Here is a 26,234-nt window from a genome sequence, read left to right as displayed (position 1 = left end):
AGGATCATTACTGCGTTACCATGAATTTCATTCAATAAGGTTATAGAATGTATATACATTACCTATACTAATAAAGTCATTTGTTGCTCACCTAAAGGTTCTGTAGCTAGGTTTAATTTTGACTGCTTTCAATTTGAAGCTAAAATGCTACTTATATAATTTGGTTTGTGTCGCCCACAAACAGCCATTAACGAAATGTAGCTAGGATAAACAGACAAGCAGCAATGCCAAAATCTGTCAACAGAGTGCAAGCCAGTAGTACCCCTTTGTGTTAAACTGCCATCTGCTTATCTTCCTACTTCAATGGAATGCTAACATAAGTTATATCACATTTACCCTAAGAACTAGAATTACTAGTGTTTTATTTTTTGGCAGTGTAAAAAGAAACATTCTACATAGGTTTTCATTACAACAGATGATAAACATATCATTTCCGTGCCTATATTAGAAAATAGCTTTGATATTTGCAAAAAAACTTATTGCAGTAAAAATTACAATGAGTAACTGTTCTAATTATTTTTTAGGCACAAATTCACATACATACTGTGAATTTTGTAGAGAGATAATTACACTTTTTACTATTTGAAAAGTCCCAAGCATTCTATTAATAGCTGCTAGATTAATATGGAATTCTTCTATTTGGCTAATGGTGTATTATGATCCACATAAGGGCTAGTACTCAACTAACTAAATATTTTTATCATAGGCAGGAGCAAAATTTTTTCTGGGATGTGCGTGGCGTAGCGTAGCCATTCCCCAACTTGTGCCACTCTCCTCTACCTAGGAGATGGCTGATGATGTGGAGGTGCTGGGTTGGAGCACCTGCCAATGTCACTGTCCCAGATCCAGGTACATGGCCGGGATCGGTGTCTACCAATTCCGGTTAGTCAGATTGGCATTGTGTAAGAGATGTGTGGGTGCACACCCCGCACACCCCATTCTTCTTCACCCATGCTTCACTCTTATGAGTTTTATTCTACATTACACAGTGCAGACCATCAAAATATGAGAAACACAAACACATACACAAAATAAACTGTGTTTTCCCCACATCATTAAGGTCCAGTAAATTCCTGGATTGACACACAAGCATTTTATACAGTATGTGTCTGGTAGCAAACTCCTTAGATTGATTTATGGATCATGTGGAGTGGAAAAGTACTTTACAACCTGTTTCAGGTGTCTTATATCATTCTTTACATCTTGCACCTCAACAACCATAGTTAAAAGTAAAAACATACATTTGACAGGTAGATATGCAAATGTTTCATTAAGAGTATAGACATCACTCAGTCCTCAAGGATCCCTAGCAGTTCAAGTATTCCAGATCTGGTAGCTGGTGTGCACATGTATTTATTTTAAATGGCACATTTTAGAAGATCCTCAGGTCATCTGGAAAATAGGTCCCTGGGGACCAAGTTTGGCCATCCCTGGACTCCATAATATAGATAAGTAGTCATTCTGTGAGTTGTTCTAATATCTATGAGAATGCACGCTGTAAGCACATGGGGAGACAGTGACATTAGAAAATATATTTAAAGATGTGCTCATACAGATGTGTCCTCTTACATCTTGGCTCCACGTACTACAAGTAGCATAACACAACGCGTGAGTGCTGCGTGACTCGGTAGCGTCGCACATTTTTTGTTGTTGAAAATGCATCTTAAATGCACATTAATGTAATACGACACACAAGCAGCTTCTGCTGATTAAAATGATATGCAGCATACCTATATGCTGTGTGCGACTGCAACTGTATTTGCATACAAAATGCTATGCTAGTGTTTTCATGGCAACACTGTAATGTGGCATTTCGGATGCAGACAGAGCCGCAATTACACAACGAATATAGGCATGCTGCATATCATTTTAATCAGCAGAAGCTGCTTGTGCATCCTATTAGTTTGTGTCTACAATGCATTTTCAAGGAAAAAAATGCAAAAAAAAGAAGCTTGGCACTACAGAATCCCGTCACGGCATGTCACGACTTCAAGGGCTGTTTAGCGTGACTGCAGCAAGGATGTAAGAGGACACATCTGTATTTCAAACACCTTCTTTATTCTATCACTGTATAAACTTGTACCCCCTTCTTTTTTCATTAAAAAGCAGCCTGTCCAATTGTATAAATATAATTCTAAGAATTCCTTATAAAAGAACAATTAAAACATGGCTTATTGGGACTGTGAAGAGAGCCCAGGTTGCTATGCTGGCCATAATGAAATCATAATCTTAATCATACATGATTTCATTGTTATACAATTTTTTTACACCTTGACAATGGCCTTACTAGCATATAATAGGAGGTACTGAGATTCCGCTATTACTAGATATACAGTACACAAGTAAACAACCATGACTCAACTAATTCATCATGTGTATTTGCATGACAGTATAAGAATGTATGATGATAGGAAAATTTAATATATTTGCTGTGGAATGTTAATTTCAGTAAAGAAAACAGACTGATTTCTTATTCTTTATCCATTGGCTGTTTTGCTATGATGTGTAATTTAGTGTCACATACAGTACTGTACAGAGCCATGCCTTCTGAAACACGTCCCCTGGGACTGAACTGATACATAGCAGAATAAAGGAATGTATCAATAAAAGAAGAACAAAGTGTGATCTGAAAACGCCAAAGGCATGTTGCTGCGTAAATGTGCTAAACAACCATTGGCTGCTTGTGTGAGCAACATTCTCTCACAAGGCTCCATGTTTAAATTATTGAACATAGCCTTGAAAATACACTGCCATTTGTTTCCAAAAGGTCACACTGTCTAACTATCTCAGAGATAGATATCCCTAAGTGTGAATTCCATGCACGAGATAGGCTGCCTGCAAGGTACGATCTGCATACTGAGAATTTCCAATTAATTGGCACCATCGCTCATTTGCTGGCGGAATGCTGTGCTAATTATTGGCATAATTCTCAACTTGTTGTATAGTGTGTAAAAAAAAAAAATATATAAAGCAAAGTAGAATTGTGTTGGTGAGAACAACCAACAAATCAATAACCTGGTACAGGTTGAGTATCCCATATCCAAATATTCTGAAATACGGAATATTCCGAAATACGGAAAGTTTTGAGTGAGAGATAGTGATACCTTTGTTTTCTGATGGCTCAGTGTACACAAACTTTGTTTAATACACAAAGTTATTAAAAATATTGTATTAAATGACCTTCAGGCTGTGTGTATAAGATGTATATGAAACAAATGAATTGTGTGAATGTAGACACACTTTGTTTAATGCACAAAGTTATTAAAAATATTGGCTAAAATTACCTTCAGGCTGTGTGTATAGGGTGTATATGAAACATAAATGTATTCTGTGCTTAGACTTAGGTCCCATCGCCATGATATCTCATTATGGTATGCAATTATTCCAAAATACGGAAAAATCCGATATCCAAAATACTTCTGGTCTCAAGCATTTTGGATATGGGATACTCAACCTGTAAATGTTATTTTTTACTATGTGACTTTAATGTGTATCTTTAGTCTACACAGAAGTGAGGTAGTCATCATGAGAATACTGTATGGGCACTCAATTTATTAGGAATCTGTTCAGTGGATCCCAGTGGATATTCTTGGCTTCAAAAGACGTGTACTGTATATTCTCCTAATAGATGCCTCCACTACATTATATGTACAAATATTTACAATCATCATGCCACATGCCTCCATCTGCACTGGGTCAAAGAGTTTTCAAAGTGCATGAGTGTGAGCGGAATAACTGGAGGGGCAAAAGCTTTGCATTTTCTGTTGGGATGTATGAAAATTGTGGATCAACATCCTCCATACTTCCCTCTGTCAGTTATTTTGCTATGCCCCTGCCCTTTCCTCAGGGCAGGGGTGTAGCGATGGCAGGGCTGTGTAGATCGTGAGCTCAAGATACTGGTGGGGATAGAAAGCGACGCAAAGGACTAGCTACACCAGGAGTTAAAGTGGACCGGAATGGGGTGGAACTGCATTCCATTAGCTGTATTGATAGGAACACCTCTGACTCAGCCCTGACACTGCAATTACCCTAACAGGTGCCTATCGAAGGCCGTCCTGTTGCTACAGATCTGCGAACTGCATGAGCAGTGAATACAGAGCAAAGTGGCTCACAAGTCCCCTCCTCACCATCATGTGACACATCACATCTGTGACACTGAAGAAGGGACTTGGCAGCTGTTCTGCACTGCATGTGCAAGCAGAACAGAGATACAGAGGCCTAAAGAGGAGAACAGGAGGGCACTGTGAAGAATATTAGGGGAGGGGAAGAACTATGTTGCATATAAGAGGGGCATTGTGGTGCATATTGAGGGGGAGGACTGTGTGGCATACAGGGAGGGGCCGTGGGGCATATTGGGAAAAATCTGTGTGGCTTGGACCAGGCCTAGACAAAAGTGATTGGACACTGACAGCAAATAGAGCAATGAGATTTTATTGACATCAGTACTTTGTAGGTCCACCACGTGCAGTTGTTGCAGACACCCTTCTTAGCAAACCATCCACAAGTTCCTGGACAACAGCAGGCGGTATGTTTCACCATTCCACCTTAAGTACAGTGACCAACTCTGACACTGAAGGTTGAGTCGGTTTAGAACGCACCCGTCACTCCAATTTGTCCAAGAGGTTCTCAGTGGGGTTAAGATCTCGACTCTGAGCTAGCCAGTCCATCCGGGTTACCAAATTTTCTATATAGTAATCCAGCATCGCGCTGAAAACGTGACATCGCACAGCTTACGATGATCCCCGTTTCAAACTTTGCTAGCTCCTTCTGGCAAGCCGTTTCATTAGCAAATGCTTTAATCAGGGCCGATCTACCCAGTTTATACCTTCACAAACACATGTATATGCTGCAGGAGCACACCATTTCGGATGTACGTGGAAGGGGAGGTGGTGAGTCACTGTTGTCTACATAACGTACAAAGGCTTATAATTGTGATTGGCAACTTTCTAGTTAATCAGGAGATGTACACGGTCACTTCTACTTCACTTCAATCTGCCACAACACAGTGGCTTTTTTTAGGGAGGGGGGGGGGGGTGTAACATGACATGAGCCTGCTCCAGGTACTGTGGGTTCATCGTATGACTATTCTTCTGAGATCCTGTATTAAACTTTTTTCCCTGATACCCTATGCCCTTCCTTGGGATCCTGTGCCCTGCGTTCCTTTGTTATATTGCACCATATGATCTGACAACACCTTGCATTGTCCCCCCCTTGTCATTTTCAATAAGGGATAACAGCCATGCCTGTGATTTTATAATATATACTGATGTGTCCACTTACATCTTTGCTATTTTGCTCAATTTGGCACAACATGCAAAACACGGCTAAGCTGTTATTCACTAGTAGTGAGTGGATGGATTTAAAAAAAATTGTCTGCCATAATAGAATATGTATAAAGTAGAGATGAGCGCCTGAAATTTTTCGGGTTTTGTGTTTTGGTTTTGGGTTCGGTTCCGCGGCCGTGTTTTGGGTTCGAACGCGTTTTGGCAAAACCTCACCGAATTTTTTTTGTCGGATTCGGGTGTGTTTTGGATTCGGGTGTTTTTTTCAAAAAACACTAAAAAACAGCTTAAATCATAGAATTTGGGGGTCATTTTGATCCCAAAGTATTATTAACCTCAAAAACCATAATTTACACTCATTTTCAGTCTATTCTGAATACCTCACACCTCACAATATTATTTTTAGTCCTAAAATTTGCACCGAGGTCGCTGTGTGAGTAAGATAAGCGACCCTAGTGGCCGACACAAACACCGGGCCCATCTAGGAGTGGCACTGCAGTGTCACGCAGGATGTCCCTTCCAAAAAACCCTCCCCAAACAGCACATGACGCAAAGAAAAAAAGAGGCGCAATGAGGTAGCTGTGTGAGTAAGATTAGCGACCCTAGTGGCCGACACAAACACCGGGCCCATCTAGGAGTGGCACTGCAGTGTCACGCAGGATGGCCCTTCCAAAAAACCCTCCCCAAACAGCACATGACGCAAAGAAAAAAAGAGGCGCAATGAGGTAGCTGTGTGAGTAAGATTAGCGACCCTAGTGGCCGACACAAACACCGGGCCCATCTAGGAGTGGCACTGCAGTGTCACGCAGGATGTCCCTTCCAAAAAACCCTCCCCAAACAGCACATGACGCAAAGAAAAAAAGAGGCGCAATGAGGTAGCTGACTGTGTGAGTAAGATTAGCGACCCTAGTGGCCGACACAAACACCGGGCCCATTTAGGAGTGGCACTGCAGTGTCACGCAGGATGTCCCTTCCAAAAAACCCTCCCCAATCAGCACATGATGCAAAGAAAAAGAAAAGAAAAAAGAGGTGCAAGATGGAATTGTCCTTGGGCCCTCCCACCCACCCTTATGTTGTATAAACAAAACAGGACATGCACACTTTAACCAACCCATCATTTCAGTGACAGGGTCTGCCACACGACTGTGACTGATATGACGGGTTGGTTTGGACCCCCCCCAAAAAAGAAGCAATTAATCTCTCCTTGCACAAACTGGCTCTACAGAGGCAAGATGTCCACCTCATCATCACCCTCCGATATATCACCGTGTACATCCCCCTCCTCACAGATTATCAATTCGTCCCCACTGGAATCCACCATCTCAGCTCCCTGTGTACTTTGTGGAGGCAATTGCTGCTGGTCAATGTCTCCGCGGAGGAATTGATTATAATTCATTTTAATGAACATCATCTTCTCCACATTTTCTGGATGTAACCTCGTACGCCGATTGCTGACAAGGTGAGCGGCGGCACTAAACACTCTTTCGGAGTACACACTTGTGGGAGGGCAACTTAGGTAGAATAAAGCCAGTTTGTGCAAGGGCCTCCAAATTGCCTCTTTTTCCTGCCAGTATAAGTACGGACTGTGTGACGTGCCTACTTGGATGCGGTCACTCATATAATCCTCCACCATTCTATCAATGTTGAGAGAATCATATGCAGTGACAGTAGACGACATGTCCGTAATCGTTGTCAGGTCCTTCAGTCCGGACCAGATGTCAGCATCAGCAGTCGCTCCAGACTGCCCTGCATCACCGCCAGCGGGTGGGCTCGGAATTCTGAGCCTTTTCCTCGCACCCCCAGTTGCGGGAGAATGTGAAGGAGGAGATGTTGACAGGTCGCGTTCCGCTTGACTTGACAATTTTGTCACCAGCAGGTCTTTCAACCCCAGCAGACTTGTGTCTGCCGGAAAGAGAGATCCAAGGTAGGCTTTAAATCTAGGATCGAGCACGGTGGCCAAAATGTAGTGCTCTGATTTCAACAGATTGACCACCCGTGAATCCTTGTTAAGCGAATTAAGGGCTCCATCCACAAGTCCCACATGCCTAGCGGAATCGCTCCGTGTTAGCTCCTCCTTCAATGTCTCCAGCTTCTTCTGCAAAAGCCTGATGAGGGGAATGACCTGACTCAGGCTGGCAGTGTCTGAACTGACTTCACGTGTGGCAAGTTCAAAGGGCATCAGAACCTTGCACAACGTTGAAATCATTCTCCACTGCGCTTGAGACAGGTGCATTCCACCTACTATATCGTGCTCAATTGTATAGGCTTGAATGGCCTTTTGCTGCTCCTCCAACCTCTGAAGCATATAGAGGGTTGAATTCCACCTCGTTACCACTTCTTGCTTCAGATGATGGCAGGGCAGGTTCAGTAGTTTTTGGTGGTGCTCCAGTCTTCTGTACGTGGTGCCTGTACGCCGAAAGTGTCCCGCAATTCTTCTGGCCACCGACAGCATCTCTTGCACGCCCCTGTCGTTTTTTAAAAAATTCTGCACCACCAAATTCAAGGTATGTGCAAAACATGGGACGTGCTGGAATTTGCCCATATTTAATGCACACACAATATTGCTGGCGTTGTCCGATGCCACAAATCCACAGGAGAGTCCAATTGGGGTAAGCCATTCCGCGATGATCTTCCTCAGTTGCCGTAAGAGGTTTTCAGCTGTGTGCGTATTCTGGAAAGCGGTGATACAAAGCGTAGCCTGCCTAGGAAAGAGTTGGCGTTTGCGAGATGCTGCTACTGGTGCCGCCGCTGCTGTTCTTGCGGCGGGAGTCCATACATCTACCCAGTGGGCTGTCACAGTCATATAGTCCTGACCCTGCCCTGCTCCACTTGTCCACATGTCCGTGGTTAAGTGGACATTGGGTACAACTGCATTTTTTAGGACACTGGTGAGTCTTTTTCTGACGTCCGTGTACATTCTCGGTATCGCCTGCCTAGAGAAGTGGAACCTAGATGGTATTTGGTAACGGGGGCACACTGCCTCAATAAATTGTCTAGTTCCCTGTGAACTAACGGCGGATACCGGACGCACGTCTAACACCAACATAGTTGTCAAGGCCTCAGTTATCCGCTTTGCAGCAGGATGACTGCTGTGATATTTCATCTTCCTCGCAAAGGACTGTTGGACAGTCAATTGCTTACTGGAAGTAGTACAAGTGGGCTTACGACTTCCCCTCTGGGATGACCATCGACTCCCAGCAGCAACAACAGCAGCGCCAGCAGCAGTAGGCGTTACACGCAAGGATGCATCGGAGGAATCCCAGGCAGGAGAGGACTCGTCAGAATTGCCAGTGACATGGCCTGCAGGACTATTGGCATTCCTGGGGAAGGAGGAAATTGACACTGAGGGAGTTGGTGGGGTGGTTTGCGTGAGCTTGGTTACAAGAGGAAGGGATTTACTGGTCAGTGGACTGCTTCCGCTGTCGCCCAAAGTTTTTGAACTTGTCACTGACTTATAATGAATGCGCTGCAGGTGACGTATAAGGGAGGATGTTCCGAGGTGGTTAACGTCCTTACCCCTACTTATTACAGCTTGACAAAGGCAACACACGGCTTGACACCTGTTGTCCGCTTTTCTGTTGAAATACCTCCACACTGAAGAGCTGATTTTTTTGGTATTTTCACCAGGCATGTCAACGGCCATATTCCTCCCACGGACAACAGGTGTCTCCCCGGGTGCCTGACTTAAACAAACCACCTCACCATCAGAATCCTCCTGGTCAAATTCCTCCCCAGCGCCAGCAACACCCATATCCTCCTCATCCTGGTGTACTTCAACATCTTCATCTTCAATCTGACTATCAGGAACTGGACTGCGGGTGCTCCTTCCAGCACTTGCAGGGGGCGTGCAAATGGTGGAAGGCGCATGCTCTTCACGTCCAGTGTTGGGAAGGTCAGGCATCGCAACCGACACAATTGGACTCTCCTTGTGGATTTGGGATTTCGAAGAACGCACAGTTCTTTGCGGTGCTTTTGCCAGCTTGAGTCTTTTCAGTTTTCTAGCGAGAGGCTGAGTGCTTCCATCCTCATGTGAAGCTGAACCACTAGCCATGAACATAGGCCAGGGCCTCAGCCGTTCCTTGCCACTCCGTGTGGTAAATGGCATATTGGCAAGTTTACGCTTCTCCTCCGACAATTTTATTTTAGGTTTTGGAGTCCTTTTTTTACTGATATTTGGTGTTTTGGATTTGACATGCTCTGTACTATGACATTGGGCATCGGCCTTGGCAGACGACGTTGCTGGCATTTCATCGTCTCGGCCATGACTAGTGGCAGCAGCTTCAGCACGAGGTGGAAGTGGATCTTGATCTTTCCCTAATTTTGGAACCTCAACATTTTTGTTCTCCATATTTTAATAGGCACAACTAAAAGGCACCTCAGGTAAACAATGGAGATGGATACTAGTATACAATTATGGACTGCCTGCCGAGTGCAGACACAGAGGTAGCCACAGCCGTGAACTACCGTACTGTACTGTGTCTGCTGCTAATATAGACTGGTTGATAAAGAGATGTCTATGTAACTATGTATGTATAAAGAAGAAAGAAAAAAAAACCACGGTTAGGTGGTATACAATTATGGACGGACTGCCTGCCGAGTGCAGACACAGAGGTAGCCACAGCCGTGAACTACCGTACTGTACTGTGTCTGCTGCTAATAATATAGACTGGTTGATAAAGAGATGTCGTAGTAGTATGTATGTATAAAGAAGAAAGAAAAAAAAACCACGGTTAGGTGGTATACAATTATGGACGGACTGCCTGCCGAGTGCAGACACAGAGGTAGCCACAGCCGTGAACTACCGTACTGTACTGTGTCTGCTGCTAATATAGACTGGTTGATAAAGAGATGTCTATGTAACTATGTATGTATAAAGAAGAAAGAAAAAAAAACCACGGTTAGGTGGTATACAATTATGGACGGACTGCCTGCCGAGTGCAGACACAGAGGTAGCCACAGCCGTGAACTACCATACTGTACTGTGTCTGCTGCTAATATAGACTGGTTGATAAAGAAATGTCTATGTAACTATGTATGTATAAAGAAGAAAAAAAAAAAAACCACGGTTAGGTGGTATACAATTATGGACGGACTGCCTGCCGAGTGCAGACACAGAGGTAGCCACAGCCGTGAACTACCGTACTGTACTGTGTCTGCTGCTAATATAGACTGGTTGATAAAGAGATGTCTATGTAACTATGTATGTATAAAGAAGAAAGAAAAAAAAACCACGGTTAGGTGGTATACAATTATGGACGGACTGCCTGCCGAGTGCAGACACAGAGGTAGCCACAGCCGTGAACTACCGTACTGTACTGTGTCTGCTGCTAATATAGACTGGTTGATAAAGAGATGTCTATGTAACTATGTATGTATAAAGAAGAAAGAAAAAAAAACCACGGTTAGGTGGTATACAATTATGGACGGACTGCCTGCCGAGTGCAGACACAGAGGTAGCCACAGCCGTGAACTACCGTACTGTACTGTGTCTGCTGCTAATATAGACTGGTTGATAAAGAGATGTCTATGTAACTATGTATGTATAAAGAAGAAAGAAAAAAAAACCACGGTTAGGTGGTATACAATTATGGACGGACTGCCTGCCGAGTGCAGACACAGAGGTAGCCACAGCCGTGAACTACCGTACTGTACTGTGTCTGCTGCTAATATAGACTGGTTGATAAAGAGATGTCTATGTAACTATGTATGTATAAAGAAGAAAGAAAAAAAAACCACGGTTAGGTGGTATACAATTATGGACGGACTGCCTGCCGAGTGCAGACACAGAGGTAGCCACAGCCGTGAACTACCGTACTGTACTGTGTCTGCTGCTAATATAGACTGGTTGATAAAGAGATGTCGTAGTAGTATGTATGTATAAAGAAGAAAAAAAAACCACGGTTAGGTGGTATACAATTATGGACGGACTGCCTGCCGAGTGCAGACACAGAGGTAGCCACAGCCGTGAACTACCGTACTGTGTCTGCTGCGACTGGATGATAAATGATATAAAAAATATATATATATCACTACTGCAGCCGGACAGGTATATATTATATATTATATAATGACGGACCTGCTGGACACTGTCTGTCAGCAGAATGAGTTTTATTTTTATAGAATAAAAAAAACAACAACACACAAGTGAAGTCACACGACGAGTGTTTAACTTTTTCAGGCAATCACAATATAAGTATACTACTAACTATACTGGTGGTCAGTGTGGTCAGGTCACTGGTCAGTCACACTGGCAGTGGCACTCCTGCAGCAAAAGTGTGCACTGTTTAATTTTAATATAATATTATGTACTCCTGGCTCCTGCTATAACCTATAACTGGCACTGCAGTGCTCCCCAGTCTCCCCCACAATTATAAGCTGTGTGAGCTGAGCAGTCAGACAGATATATAATATATATAGATGATGCAGCACACTGGGCTGAGCCTGAGCAGTGCACACAGATATGGTATGTGACTGAGTCACTGTGTGTATCGCTTTTTTCAGGCAGAGAACGGATATATTAAATAAACTGCACTGTCTGGTGGTCACTCACTATATAATATTATGTACTCCTGGCTCCTGCTATAACCTATAACTGGCACTGCAGTGCTCCCCAGTCTCCCCCACAATTATAAGCTGTGTGAGCTGAGCAGTCAGACAGATATATAATATATATAGATGATGCAGCACACTGGGCTGAGCCTGAGCAGTGCACACAGATATGGTATGTGACTGAGTCACTGTGTGTATCGCTTTTTTCAGGCAGAGAACGGATATATTAAATAAACTGCACTGTCTGGTGGTCACTCACTAGTAAACTCTCTGCACTCTCTACACTTCTACAGTACTCCTCCTAGTCCTAAGCTCCAGTAAATCTCTCTCTCTTATAATCTAAATGGAGAGGACGCCAGCCACGTCCTCTCCCTATCAATCTCAATGCACGTGTGAAAATGGCGGCGACGCGCGGCTCCTTATATAGAATCCGAGTCTCGCGAGAATCCGACAGCGTCATGATGACGTTCGGGCGCGCTCGGGTTAACCGAGCAAGGCGGGAGGATCCGAGTCTGCTCGGACCCGTGAAAAAAACCATGAAGTTCGGGCGGGTTCGGATTCAGAGAAACCGAACCCGCTCATCTCTAGTATAAAGTAGCATATTAAAGAAGCAAATTAAGAAAAATCACAAGGCATGGCTAAATCTCTGAGTCTATGGCATGCAAAACTATATATATATATATATATATATATATATTGTAACACTGTAGGGGTGCAAGGTGCCTTTTCCTGGGGAATATGGCAGGACGCAGCAGCTGAGGAACAACACAAGTCCAGTTTCTGGTACAACTGACCCCGGCCAGTTTTATTGAAACAGAAAATAAAACAAACCCCAAAATAAAAATACCTTGCCTGTCCGGCACTAACTAAACATAAGATGTTCCTAACTGTCACTAAACAAAACACAGAGTTCTTCAGTACATACTGTATAGCTTACTTGCATCAGAAAGCGTGTCTCTCACACACAGATCCTGCAGCCTTCCCAGGCAGTCTGCCCATACTAATCAGGTTAGAAGCACTATATCACTCTTACACAGCTGAAACCCTGATTAGCCCTCTGTGAGGCCAAAGACCCGAACTGGGCCCAATGTCTAGAACTCGCCTTATCTCTCTCTCAGAGCCTTTACCCAGCTTTTACAGCAAACTGAAAAGGTTCAGACAAAACAAAAAGCATTTTTCCTAGAAGTTAACATTTTCTAAAACATGTAAGACAAGAACCTGGGACAAATATACCTGCCCTCAAACACTATCCCAGTGTTCTTGTCACATATCCCCCTCCCCTGTTTCGACCTAGGGGCCGGAACACTTGTAGCCCCCAAACAGAAGATGCGAGACAATGCATCTGCGTTGGCCAATTGTGTTCCCGGTCTATGTTCGACAGTAAACTTAAAGTCCTGCAACGCTAGAAACCATCTAGTTACACGAGCATTCTTGCCTCTATTTACATACATCCATTTTAAAGGGGCATGGTCTGTCACTAGTCTGAATTGTCTACCCAAGAGGTAATATCTCAAGGTATCTAGTGCCCACTTAATGGCCAAAGCCTCCTTTTCCACAATGGCATACCTTTTTTCATGCTCATTGAGTTTCCTACTCAAATAAATGATAGGGTGTTCGTCCCCATCTCTGGTTTGGGACAGCACAGCACCTATCCCTACCTCTGAGGCATCTGTCTGTACCACAAATTCTTTTGAAAAATCTGGTGTTATCAACACCGGTTGTGAACACAAAGCCACTTTTAACGCTTGGAACGCCTTTTCTGCATCAGGGTTCCATTTCACCACATTTGACTGCTTCCCTTTGGTAAGGTCTGACAACGGCACCGCTGTGGTCGCAAAATTAGGAATAAACCGTCTATAGTACCCAGTAATTCCCAAAAAAGCCCTTACCTGTTTTTTATTCACTGGACGAGGCCAGTTTTGAATAGCATCAACTTTATTCAATTGGGGCCTAATCAGACCTCTGCCTATGGTGAAGCCCAAGTATTTGACCTCCTCCATTGCGAGGCAGCACTTCTTTGGGTTAGCAGTTAACCCTGCCTCTCTGATTGAGTCCAGTACTGCTTGTACTTTAATCAAATGTGACCCCCAGTCTGTACTGTGAATTACCACATCATCCAAATAGGCAGCTGCATATTTTCTATGGGGCCTCAAAATTTTATCCATCGCCCGTTGAAAGGTTGCTGGAGCCCCATGCAACCCAAAGGGTAACATCTTATACTGGTACAGCCCCTCCGGAACCGAAAAGGCTGTTTTTTCTTTGGCGCTATCAGATAAAGGTATTTGCCAGTAACCTTTGGTCAGGTCCAATGTGGTGAGAAACCTGGCTGTTCCCAGCCTTTCTACAAGCTCATCCACACGGGGCATGGGGTATGCGTCAAACTTGGACACCTCATTTAACTTACGAAAGTCATTACAGAAGCGTATGCTACCGTCGGGCTTCGGGATGAGCACTATGGGACTGGACCACTCACTGTTAGACTCCTCTATGACTCCAAGTTCTAACATGGTTTTAACTTCCTTAGAAATAGCTTCTCGCTGAGCTTCAGGAATCCTATATGGCTTTAAATGAACCCTGACCCCTGGTTCTGTGACAATGTCATGTTTTATTATGGTCGTTCGGCCAGGCAGCTCTGAAAATACCTCCCTATTTTGGATGAGAAATTCTTTAACCTGATTGTTCTGATCAGCTGATAATGTCTCTGACACCTTCACTGCGGGAAGCAACCGGGGTGAAGACACCGAAGGGCAAGGCTCCGCTGACAGAGACAACCTATCTTTCCAGGGTTTGATTAAGTTAACATGGTAGATCTGTTCGGGTTTTCTCTTTCCCGGCTTGTATACTTTGTAATTAACCTCATTCACTTTTTCCCTAATCTCAAATGGACCCTGCCATTTAGCTAGGAATTTGCTTTCCACAGTGGGTACCAAAACAAGAACTCTATCTCCAGGAGCAAATTCCCGTATCTTGGCACTCCGGTTATAGACCCTCTGTTGAGCACTTTGGGCCTGTTCCATGTGCTCTCTGACAACAGGTACCACGGCTGCAATCCTATCCTGCATTTGTGTTACATGCTCAATAACGCTTCTATAAGGAGTGGGCTGTCCTTCCCACGTCTCTTTGGCAACATCCAACAGCCCTCTGGGGTGTCTACCATACAACAAATCAAATGGAGAAAACCCCGTAGAGGACTGAGGAACTTCTCTGATGGCCATTAACAAGTAGGGCAACAAACAATCCCAGTTTTTCCCATCTCTCTCAACAACCTTTTTTAACATACTTTTTAATGTTTTATTAAACCTTTCCACCAACCCGTCAGTTTGGGGATGGTAGATGGACGTCCTGAGGTGAGTGACCTTAAATAACTTGCACAATTCTTTCATGATCCTTGACATAAATGGAGTACCTTGGTCAGTCAAAATTTCTTTTGGTATTCCCACTCTACTAAATACCTGCACCAGCTCCCTAGCTATCGCCTTGGTTGTGATAGTGCGTAAAGGGACAGCCTCAGGATATCGAGTGGCATAGTCCATAATTACCAGGATATACTGATGGCCCCGAGCAGACTTTAACAAGGGCCCCACGAGATCCATGGCTATTCTGTCAAACGGGACCTCTATAATAGGCATGGGAACTAGTGGGCTCCTGAAATGGGGTCTAGGGGCATGATACTGGCACTCAGGACAGGAAGAACAATATTCAGACACTTCTTTATAAACCCCTGGCCAAAAGAACCTTTGTAAAACTCTTTCAGTGGTTTTTTCTGCCCCTAAATGTCCTGCGGTAACGTGACTGTGAGCTAAATCTAGTACCGTTCTCCGATAAGGCTGGGGAACTACCAGCTGTTCCACCACATCCTCACCCCTTTTGACAATATGGTACAAGAGCTCATTACAGATGGCCATGTGGGGATACGTAACCCTGTCACCTGGTACCACAGGTTCCCCATTAACAATCTTAACATTCTCTCTAGCCTTTATTAAGGTAGGATCCTTTAACTGTTCAGACGCAAACAGATCCTTCTTTACCTCCAGGTCAGGCACGCTTTCAGTTCTAACTACTATGTCTCTGTTCCCGGCAAGAGGGTCCTCACTGGACTCCCCATCTGTCACTTCCCCAGCCAAACTAGCAAAAGGCAAAGGGCCAGAAAGTTCCGAAGACCCACGTACATCCATAAAATCACCGGTATTATCAACTGGCTTTTTACTTCTCACATCTGTTGATAACCGTGATTCCCACAGTTTCCAAAAATGAGGAAAATCCCTCCCTATTATGGCCTCATGCACCAAGGTAGGGACCAGTCCCACTTTAACCATTGCTGACCCACAACAAGTTTCTATATTCACCTCAGCAGTGGCATAATGTTGGGTATCCCCATGTATGCAAGTTACCCCAATAGGTATTTGCTGGACCTTTAAGGGGTTCACTAACCCAGCTTTCATGAGGGTAACTTCCTGAATCTAGCAAGGCCTCTACCCGGTTACCTTCTAAGAACACATCACACATTTGTTTTTCCAGCTCAGGTGAAGGTACCACAGTACAGGCTAACCTAGCAAAGAAAGATATTCTGCGACATTCAAAGGCAGCATCACATTGCATGGGTTCTTGCGTGACTGGGCAATTGGCAATAACATGACCTGGCATACCACACCTAAAACATTTAACCACACGATTATCAACCCATTTGGGCAGCATAGACCGTTCTAGCCCCATTGGCCTGTTTCCAGGGCCAGTGTTTACAGTCTCTCCAGCCTTGCGTTCTCTTAACCGCCCAGCAACGTTTTTCCACGGAACAGTCTTACCAGTCTTTACTGAAGGGCGCTGTCGAGGATCTATGGGTTGCTGGGTGGTCATCAGTAGTTCCTCTGCTGCCAAATACCTCTCTACCATGTCCACTAATTGGTCAGCAGTACCCGGGTTTCCATGGCTCACCCACTTGCGCAGGACCATGGGCAAAGATCTCAAGTAGCGGTCCATGACGACTCTTTCCACCATCTGGGGACCAGTTAATGTCTCTGGCTGTAGCCATTTTTTTGTTAGCTGAATAAGGTCGTGCATCTGGGAGCGCGGAGGCTTCTCCATGGCGTACAGCCAACGGTGCACCCGTTGTGCTCGTACTGACAGCGTGACTCCCAGGCGGGTCAGGATCTCAGTCTTTAGTTTATCATAGTCCCGAGCCTCAGCAGGGCTTAAATCAAAGTAAGCTTTTTGGGGCTCACCTGACAGGAAAGGTGCCAGCAGACTGGCCCACTGTGCTTTCGGCCAGTTCTCACGCTCGGCAGTCCTTTCAAACGTGGTCAGATAGGCCTCCACATCATCAGCCTCTGTCATTTTCTGCAGGAAGTGACTGGCTCGTATAGAACTAGAGCTGGTTGGAGCACTGACGGCCACATCTCCAACCCGAGCTGCAAGTCTCTGCACCACTTCTGCTAAGGCCTCTCTATCCTGACGCTGTTGCCTGTAAAGTTCATCAACAACTGCCTGCTGTTGTCTCTTATTTTCCTCCATTGCCACCTGCTGCTGTCTGTTGGCCTCCTGCTGTAGTCTCCAATTTTCCTCCATTGCCACCTGCTGCTGTCGGTTGGCCTCCTGCTGAGCCGCTGTAGCTTGCAGCAAGGCTTTAAGCAGATCCTCCATGTCAACAGATTTTTCAGGCGGCTTTGCAGCTGCTTTCACCCAGGACATATATCAAACCCTCAGGGGTGAGTCTCAGTAACTTCACACTGGGCTGTATCTGCATAAACCACCGTTTTCTGCAGGCCTCACAAAGCTGCTGCTTTCACTTATGCGAGAGGTAGCGAGATCGGTGCTCGCATTCTCCACCAAGTTGTAACACTGTAGGGGTGCAAGGTGCCTTTTCCTGGGGAATATGGCAGGACGCAGCAGCTGAGGAACAACACAAGTCCAGTTTCTGGTACAACTGACCCCGGCCAGTTTTATTGAAACAGAAAATAAAACAAACCCCAAAATAAAAATACCTTGCCTGTCCGGCACTAACTAAACATAAGATGTTCCTAACTGTCACTAAACAAAACACAGAGTTCTTCAGTACATACTGTATAGCTTACTTGCATCAGAAAGCGTGTCTCTCACACACAGATCCTGCAGCCTTCCCAGGCAGTCTGCCCATACTAATCAGGTTAGAAGCACTATATCACTCTTACACAGCTGAAACCCTGATTAGCCCTCTGTGAGGCCAAAGACCGGAACTGGGCCCAATGTCTAGAACTCGCCTTATCTCTCTCTCAGAGCCTTTACCCAGCTTTTACAGCAAACTGAAAAGGTTCAGACAAAACAAAAAGCATTTTTCCTAGAAGTTAACATTTTCTAAAACATGTAAGACAAGAACCTGGGACAAATATACCTGCCCTCAAACACTATCCCAGTGTTCTTGTCACAATATATATATATATATATATATATATATACATACACACACACACACATACCGCCGGCACTCAGACTGCCCCCAGGGCTGACTTGCTCCGGTGCCCTCCAATAGGGCACGACCCCCAAATCCATAGAACAACAAATGAGGCGGCACTCGGAGACTTTGAAAGCAAAAAGTGACTTTAGTGCATAAAGTGCTAGATCGACGTTTCGGGGTACTGGACCCCTTCTTCAGGATAACACACAGTGCAAATTAACCACAATTTATAGGAACACTCACCCCTGAAAAGCCCCCACGCCTGTGTTCTTATAAATTGTGGTTAATTTGCACTGTGTGTTATCCTGAAGAAGGGGTCCAGTACCCCGAAACGTCGATCTAGCACTTTATGCACTAAAGTAACTTTTTGCTTTCAAAGTCTCCGAGTGCCGCCTCATTTGTTGTTCTATATATATATACATATATATAATCTGGACTCTTTACCCATCAATTATAAATACCATCAGATCTACATCTGGAAATAATACATATGTATAGTTTGCTGCTGAGGTGCCAAATCAGAGTCCAACCCCTCTATAGTACAGTGTTTTCCACAATAGTGGAAATGATAGCACTCTCCAGACTCATGCTTCCCCAGGGGCATGAATGAGAATAATCCATTATCCATTTTTCTTAAGTAGTGATATCAGAACTCTGAAAGGGAGCAGTATTTGTTGTATGGACCTTTGATGTATGTTCATTAACTTTCATTGCAATAGTCTCGTTACAAGCTTCCCCTGACCCAGAGGTTCTCAAACTTGGTCCTCGGGAGCCCACACAGTGCATGTTTTGCAGGTAACCCAGCAGGTGCACAGGTGTATTAATTACTCACTGACACATTTTAAAAGGTCCACAGGTGGAGCTAATTATTTCACTTGCGATTCTGTGAGGAGACCTGCAAAACATGCACTGTGTGGGCTCCCGAGGACCGAGTTTGAGAACCTCTGCCCTGACCGATACTTACCTTTTCCTGAATTTTCCAGGTACTGGGTGGTATATTTTGATATATGGGGACCAGCACAGCAAAACAGCATATTTACTCCCTCTGGCTATTTAATATAATATTTTTTTCTTGACTTTCTGTCCAAAGTATTCAGTTTGTGTCTATAAACCACACCAACATATATCACCCCTCATATGGTTTCTATTTAACTGTATGCCACGTCATACATCTAGATTCTGTGTACTCTCTAACCCTGGTGATATTCCTGCATTTATATGTTTATGTATATCATTGTTTTACAGTATTTTATTTTTCCATGCAGCATTGGACCCACGCTTCGGGCTTGGTGTCTCGCTTCACTCGCCACACTTTACTATTCCAAATAGATTGTGACATGGACCCAGGGGGTTATGGGAAAGGTCCTCTCCACGAAGGTAAACTAGACGCTACCATATTATCACCAGGTTACCAGAGACCCCCGTGACTCACTTCCGGTCCCTCCCGGAAGTGACGTTTGCGACTCATGGCGGCGGAGCGCACAGGTCCAAATGATCGGAAATGCCTGACGCTCCCCACCTGCTTGTCCCCGGGTTTTTCTGTATGTTTAGTAAGGATGCATCATACTATATGTATCATTGTGTTACTAGTATATTTAGGTAGATGCTGGCCCGACACTTCTGGATTTACCGGAAGTAAGTATTGCGTTCCGGGCTATGGAACGCATCAGACAGCCCAGCGGAGCGGGCTTGGCCCCCATTCTCAGCTGATAGCAGATATTTAACAGGGGCCTGGGATGCATAATCCACAGTTCCAGTTCTGTGCTGTATACCTCTCTTAGGTTCTTTTGACTTTGATTAACTCATTTGACGCTGTTATCTCTCTGCATTACCTTGAAAAAGGTCCTGGACGGGGACTGAAACGTTGGTGAGCATCCATATTTATGGAACTGTTTGATGGTGGGGGGTTTTTTTATTCATTTTTTTCTATTAAACACAAGTCTGGAGATTTCTGTAATTTCCACTATTGTGGAAAACACTGCACACTCACTCACACAAACACTATACAAAACTATTCCATTACATTTATATGAAGGACAGGATATTATCTATCCACTGTTAAATGTCCTTTGGCATTTGCTACTAATTATTTCTAGGAATATTACACCCACTCTCCCTTCCCCAATACAAATTACTGCTTATGTGCTTTTGACGGCAATTCTAAGAGCAGTCCCTTCATTTGCAGAGGACCCACCACGGCACAGTTTGCCTTTTATAACGGTGATGATAATTCCGTGTTTCCCTGCCTGTTAGCAAATCAGTGCACAACTGTTTAAACTGGGGGTATTAATAGTAAGAAGGTGATAGAAAATTGTTATTTTATTTCATTGTAATAAGAGTGTTTAAAATAAAAACAAGATAACCTAGTCATGTCAAATGTTTCATTTTTAAAACTGAAAACAACAATAACAATAATAATAATTTTTGTGAAAGATAAAAGAAACTTGAAATATTAAATACAATTTCCCTAACACCTAAACAATGAAAACAAGATACCCTAATACATAAGAAAGCCGCAATGTTACTTACTGTTTGATCTGTTAGAGGTGGCAGCACAATCTGCTTTTCAATTTTATTAAGCACTAGCTTCCATAACTCTTTTAAAACGCGTTTTAGCACAGTCTTCTCGCATATTTTTGCTGAGACCGATAACCTAAAATAATCAGATTTAAAAAAGCATAAGAACAATATCGTTTTTATTGTTGCTATACAACTTTTCTATTTTGTGCAAATGTGCTTAACTTCCCTCATATAACGATAACGAGCAGCACGTCTACATTCCAGATATTAAAAAAGGCCCCCATAAAAAAACTCTGTATGACCTTTAGCTGTTTCACTACAAATGTGCATGTTGAAAAGAGCTGAAATATCAATTGGGCCCCTGTGGAGATGCTACTGTATGCCACTGTGAAGTACCGGTATGTCACTGGATGGGGTGTGGTCATATACTGGCACCACTAGGGTGGTACAGACCGCACCTGGGGGTGTTACCCTTCCAGGGGGTGACACCAAAATGCCGCCTCCGCCACAGTGACCAGGGGTCGGGTGCTGTAACATTATCATGCAGCGCCCGGATCCTATTAGTCAGGAGGAGCCGACAGTACAGGCAGAGTCTCTAGGAGCAGCACAGCATCTCTGGAAATGCTGGGCACGCCCCTGGAGTGATTAAAATGGGGGCATTCCAAGAAACCAACCCTCCTCCTCTCGAGACTGCGCACAGAAGATACGCATAGGCAACCTATTTCTCACACCTGGTGTCACCAACCGCAGTGGTGCCATTGTGGTCATACAATATTATGGGTTTGGCTATTCCTCCTTGGTTAGTTCAGATACTTTGTACCACCTGCTCCTTTAATCTTTTCAATTTTTTTCGTAAAGTACTACTCAGTTTAGCCTAATTTACATCTAATATTCGTTATTAGAGTACTGGTACATTTAGGATTCTTTATTGCATTTTACTTTTGAGTGTTTTACCGTTTTTCTTATACTGGTCAAAATACAAAATCCTGTTTATATTTGGCCTGGCAAGGGGGTCTATTCAAGGCATGTTGGATCCTCTCCAATGGAGAGGATCCAACAATACAGTATTCAATTTGCAGGCAAATTTGACTGGTTTTGCCCATTTTCGACAATGCCAATCCGACATTTTTTAAAGTTGGATTGACGTTGTCGAAAACGGGACTAAAACATGTCAGATTTGGCTGCAAAACTCGTGGATCCGCTGCTAATCTGCAGATCCACGTGTCCACCGACAAGTCAGAAAAACTGCAGCCCCATTGAATAGGTCGAATCATGATTCAACCTACAAAAGTCGTAAACTGACTTCTTTCTGACTAGACGGCAGTTCCGGCTTCAAATGAATAGACCCCGCGGTCGGCAACTGAAAGTGCCCTGAACAAAGCAGGGAATTCTCCGACCCGTTGCTTTTCCTTTTAGTCTTATTTAAATAATTATATCCCACAAATTGGAAATGCATTGTTACAGGATATGTGGGTGTACTATATTACTACAGCTGGGAACCTCCCAGATCTATGTAAGAAAAAACAATTTGTGCTCCCTAATGCACACTGAGTGAAAAATAATAATACTACATAATAATCAGATAATACGGAGATCTTAGTTGTGTATATCTGCAGATATAGGGTTAAGCCTTCAGGCCTGGGGGCTTAACCCTATATCTGCAGATATACGCAACTAAGATCTCTGTATTATCTGATTATTATGTAGTATTATTATTTTTCACTCAGTGTGCATTAGGGAACACAAATTGTTTTTTCTTACACAGAATTACCCCTCCCTTTTAGCACCTGAGTGAAATCACAATCTGATTGAGCAGCTTACCATCATATGTACATATGAACCTCCCAGATCTACCCTACTCCCGTTTAGCAGAATTTGCTACATTTTATACCCTTACAGGCACTGCAATACTGGAACGCAGATCAATGCACTTCTTCCCTGTATAAAGCTGGCGTGTTCATGCAAAAATAGTTGAGTGTTATCACAAAAGGACATGTTAAGCCCCTCGGTTTCACATTTTCACAAGTTAACTTAAACATATTTCAATACGAACTGAATAATAACTTTTGCATTACACATTACCGGTACTATGAAAATAAGTTGCCAGGGATAGCAATCACCTAATGCACATTGTGAAAGGAGCAATTAAACACATTTTCTTTACTGAAGACTGCTTGTAGACAAATATTTTCTAGCCAGAGAATTCTAAGCTAGCACAGCATCACAAGCAACTGATGGCCAGGTAGTACTGGAGGTTCTGATACTGAACACGCAGTTCTTATTCCCTGTTTATGGGCAGCCCCATGGTCTTCACTACCTTTATACCAGTGCTGTAGCAGTGCACAAATGCACCATGGACCGCCCTGTCCCAGCAATTATACAGTTCTCCAGGTGCAAGGGGCCATTCAAGAGACCCTGCAATTCAAATACGGGTCACCCCCCCCCCTTCCCCCCAGTCTTGAGCGCTGGGTGGTGGCTCGTAATTATGGCGCTCATGTATACCAGTTGTGGGCTACAATAGATGAAGACCATAAGACTTGATGTACCTACAATAATCTTAATTAGTGAATGATCTAGAAACTAATTCTGTGGCTTACAATTACCAGTATGCAGATGCCTCAATAATTAACCAATGAGGGTGGCTATAATTAAATGAAAATATTATTGTCACAGTTTCTTATAATATTTGCCCATAAATATTTATATCGTCTTCATAATTCAAATATTATTTTTGTAGATTTGTTGCATACCCCCAAAAAATAAAATAAATAATTGTGCCCCATAAATATTCATTGTTTGTATGGCTTGATTATTAATTAGTAACAACTTAACATGCAAAGTACTGCTTTATTATGGTCTGAGTATGCTGTTTGAGCAATCTTACCAGAAAGATAAACCTCTATGTTTAGCAATGTTTTCCTGCGTGTCTGCCTGCAATTTGCCCCTTTAGCTGGAGAATGATACTACCACTACCATATGTACTAAAGCTGGTCTCATTTCACCATGTTTAAGGAGACTAGATTTAAATAGCTTCCATTGGAGTTGATAGCACACCACCACAGGACTTTCAATACGAACGTTTTATCTAGGAAATCCATCAATGGGCGCAAAACGATTTCAGCATCCACGGCTGCATTGTTCCTGTTTGTGGATGCATTTCCATTCCCTCTCATCTGATTTAATTCCACACTCATTTGTCTCACACAGTCCTCAATTATGTTCTGGAAACTAGAAAAAGAAGAAAGTCCAATTACATTTTTAGATTTCTTTAGTTTTTTCAGTTGATTTGCTTTGTCAGCCACCTTAGTAAAGTGTATCTTCTGAAGAACAATTCTACAAAAGATTTATTTTTCTCTGTCAAATCACCCCCTCTATCTATTATCTATGTTTAGAATCCCCAGTCTGTACATTTTTGTGTGGTTACGTCCCATACTCTTCTCCAACTGTGTAGTGATCCAACTCTCTTGGATCAAATCCTGCAGACATGTCTGTGTGCTATATATATATATATATATATATATATATATTTATATGTATCTAGATTCATTGATTCTTAGATAAATGAATACATAATTTATACTGTTAGGTCCCTTTGACAAGCTGACACAATCAATTGTCTTTAGCTATTCTGTAGACATGAACATGAACATTTTAGTAGATCCATGTAACTATGGTCAATCAGCAGCTTCCTTTTATGAATCTAGTGCACTTATGAAGCTTCGTAATTTCTACAGTGCACCACTGCTTCTTCCTACTACTCTGGTCTCAGAAGAAACATATGAAACAGACTATGCTCTAGGGTGTGCATAAAACTCCCTATACTGTTAAAAAGAGTCAATTTCGTATCTAGGGCAGGATGCAATGGTGTCCGAGATCGCTGGAGGTGCGGAATGCAGGCCGATCTCTGACTTCTTTTAAAGGGGCAATCACTTACAAGGCATGGGGTGCACGGGTTTATGATGCTGGGATGCATGGGTTTATGATGCTGTGGTGCACGGGATTATGAAGTTCGGTGCATGGCTTTATGGAGCTGGGGTGCACGGCTTTATGGAGCTGAGGTGCATGGGTTTATGATGCTGGGGTGCATGGGTTTATGATTCTGGGGTGCATGGGTTTATGATGCTCGGGTGCATGGGTTTATAAAGCTGTGGTGCACGGGATTATGATGCAGGGGTGCATGGCTTTATGGAGCTGGGGTGCATGGCTTTATGATGCTGGCGTGCACGGGATTATGAAGCTGGGGTGCATGGCTTTATGGAGCTGAGGTGCATGGGTTTATGAAGCTGTGGTGCACGGGATTATGATGCAGGGGTGCATGGCTTTATGGAGCTGGGGTGCATGGGTTTATGATGCTGTGGTGCACAGGATTATGAAGCTGGGGTGCATGGCTTTATGGAGCTGAGGTGCATGGGTTTATGATGCTGGGGTGCATGGCTTTATGATGCTGGGGTGCATGGGTTTATGATGCTGGGGTGCACGGGATTATGAAGCTGGGGTGCATGGCTTTATGGGTTATGAGCTGAGGTGCATGGGTTTATGATGCTGGGGTGCATGGGTTTATGATGCTGGGGTGCATGGGTTTATGATGCTGGGGTGCATGGTTTTATGATGCTGGGGTGCATGGGTTTATGATGCTGTGGTGCACGGGATTATGATGCTGGGGTGCATGGCTTTATGGAGCTGGGGTGCATGGCTTTACGATGCTGGTGTGCACAGGATTATGAAGCTGGGATACATGGCTTTATGGAGCTGGGGTGCACAGGTTTATGGAGCTGGGGTGCACAGGTTTATGGAGCTGGGGTGCACAGGTTTATGAAGCAGTTTGGTGAAGCTTATCCATAATTGGGTCCACTCTGACCTTTTTGTTGTGTTATTTTCTGACTTTGGGATCTGATATTAACCATGCCCTTGAACATGTGAGACCCTCCCCTGCTGCCAGATAGCACCCCAATCTGTTGTATTGTGAGGGGATTGCAAACACAAAACATAATGACATCATTGGTTGTGGATTAGATAGAGGGATTATGGGATAGAGATAAAGACAAAGGCTCTGTAAACAGGTTAGACCAGGGATTCCCAAACTTTTCCGAATCACGGCACCCTAGAGTATCAGAATTGTATACACGGCACACCAAGGCCAAAAGTTTCTTATTGAGAAATTCAGAAAAAAATCAATTGTGTTAATATGTCATCCTTAGGTTCAGTTATGTGGGGAGGGACAGGATTTACAGGAGGCAATTATTTTGCCGGCTGTTGGGATCGCGGCTGTCAGGATACCGATGCTGGAATCCCTACAGCCGGTGAAATACCAGTGGGCGGAATCCTAATCGCCGCCCGAAATCTCCACCCAGGTGGTGGTCCATGCCACCACCCGAGGGGGAATATAACCCTGTGGTGAACGCTGCGCTCGCTGCCGGTATTCCAGCTGTCGGGATCCCGGCGTCGGTCTCCCACAT

The 26,234-nt window shown here is 43.8% G+C and overlaps 1 protein-coding gene across 1 annotated transcript in view; it reads right to left on the bottom strand.

Annotated features, from left to right (window-relative positions):
* Positions 1-26,234, bottom strand: part of UNC13C (unc-13 homolog C) — a 1,008,422-nt gene that overhangs the window by 191,368 nt on the left and 790,820 nt on the right. The window contains exons 27-28 of the mRNA XM_063926117.1: positions 23,857-24,006; positions 20,788-20,911 (exon numbers count right to left, since the gene is read on the bottom strand). Of these exons, the coding sequence (XP_063782187.1) occupies positions 20,788-20,911; positions 23,857-24,006 (274 nt within the window). The remainder of the gene's footprint in view (positions 1-20,787; positions 20,912-23,856; positions 24,007-26,234) is intronic.

The sequence above is a fragment of the Pseudophryne corroboree genome, chromosome 6 (genome assembly GCF_028390025.1).
Source record: "Pseudophryne corroboree isolate aPseCor3 chromosome 6, aPseCor3.hap2, whole genome shotgun sequence".
Lineage (NCBI taxonomy): Eukaryota > Metazoa > Chordata > Amphibia > Anura > Myobatrachidae > Pseudophryne > Pseudophryne corroboree.
Note: the sequence above shows the minus strand (reverse complement) of the source record. Positions and strands in the feature narration are given on the sequence as shown.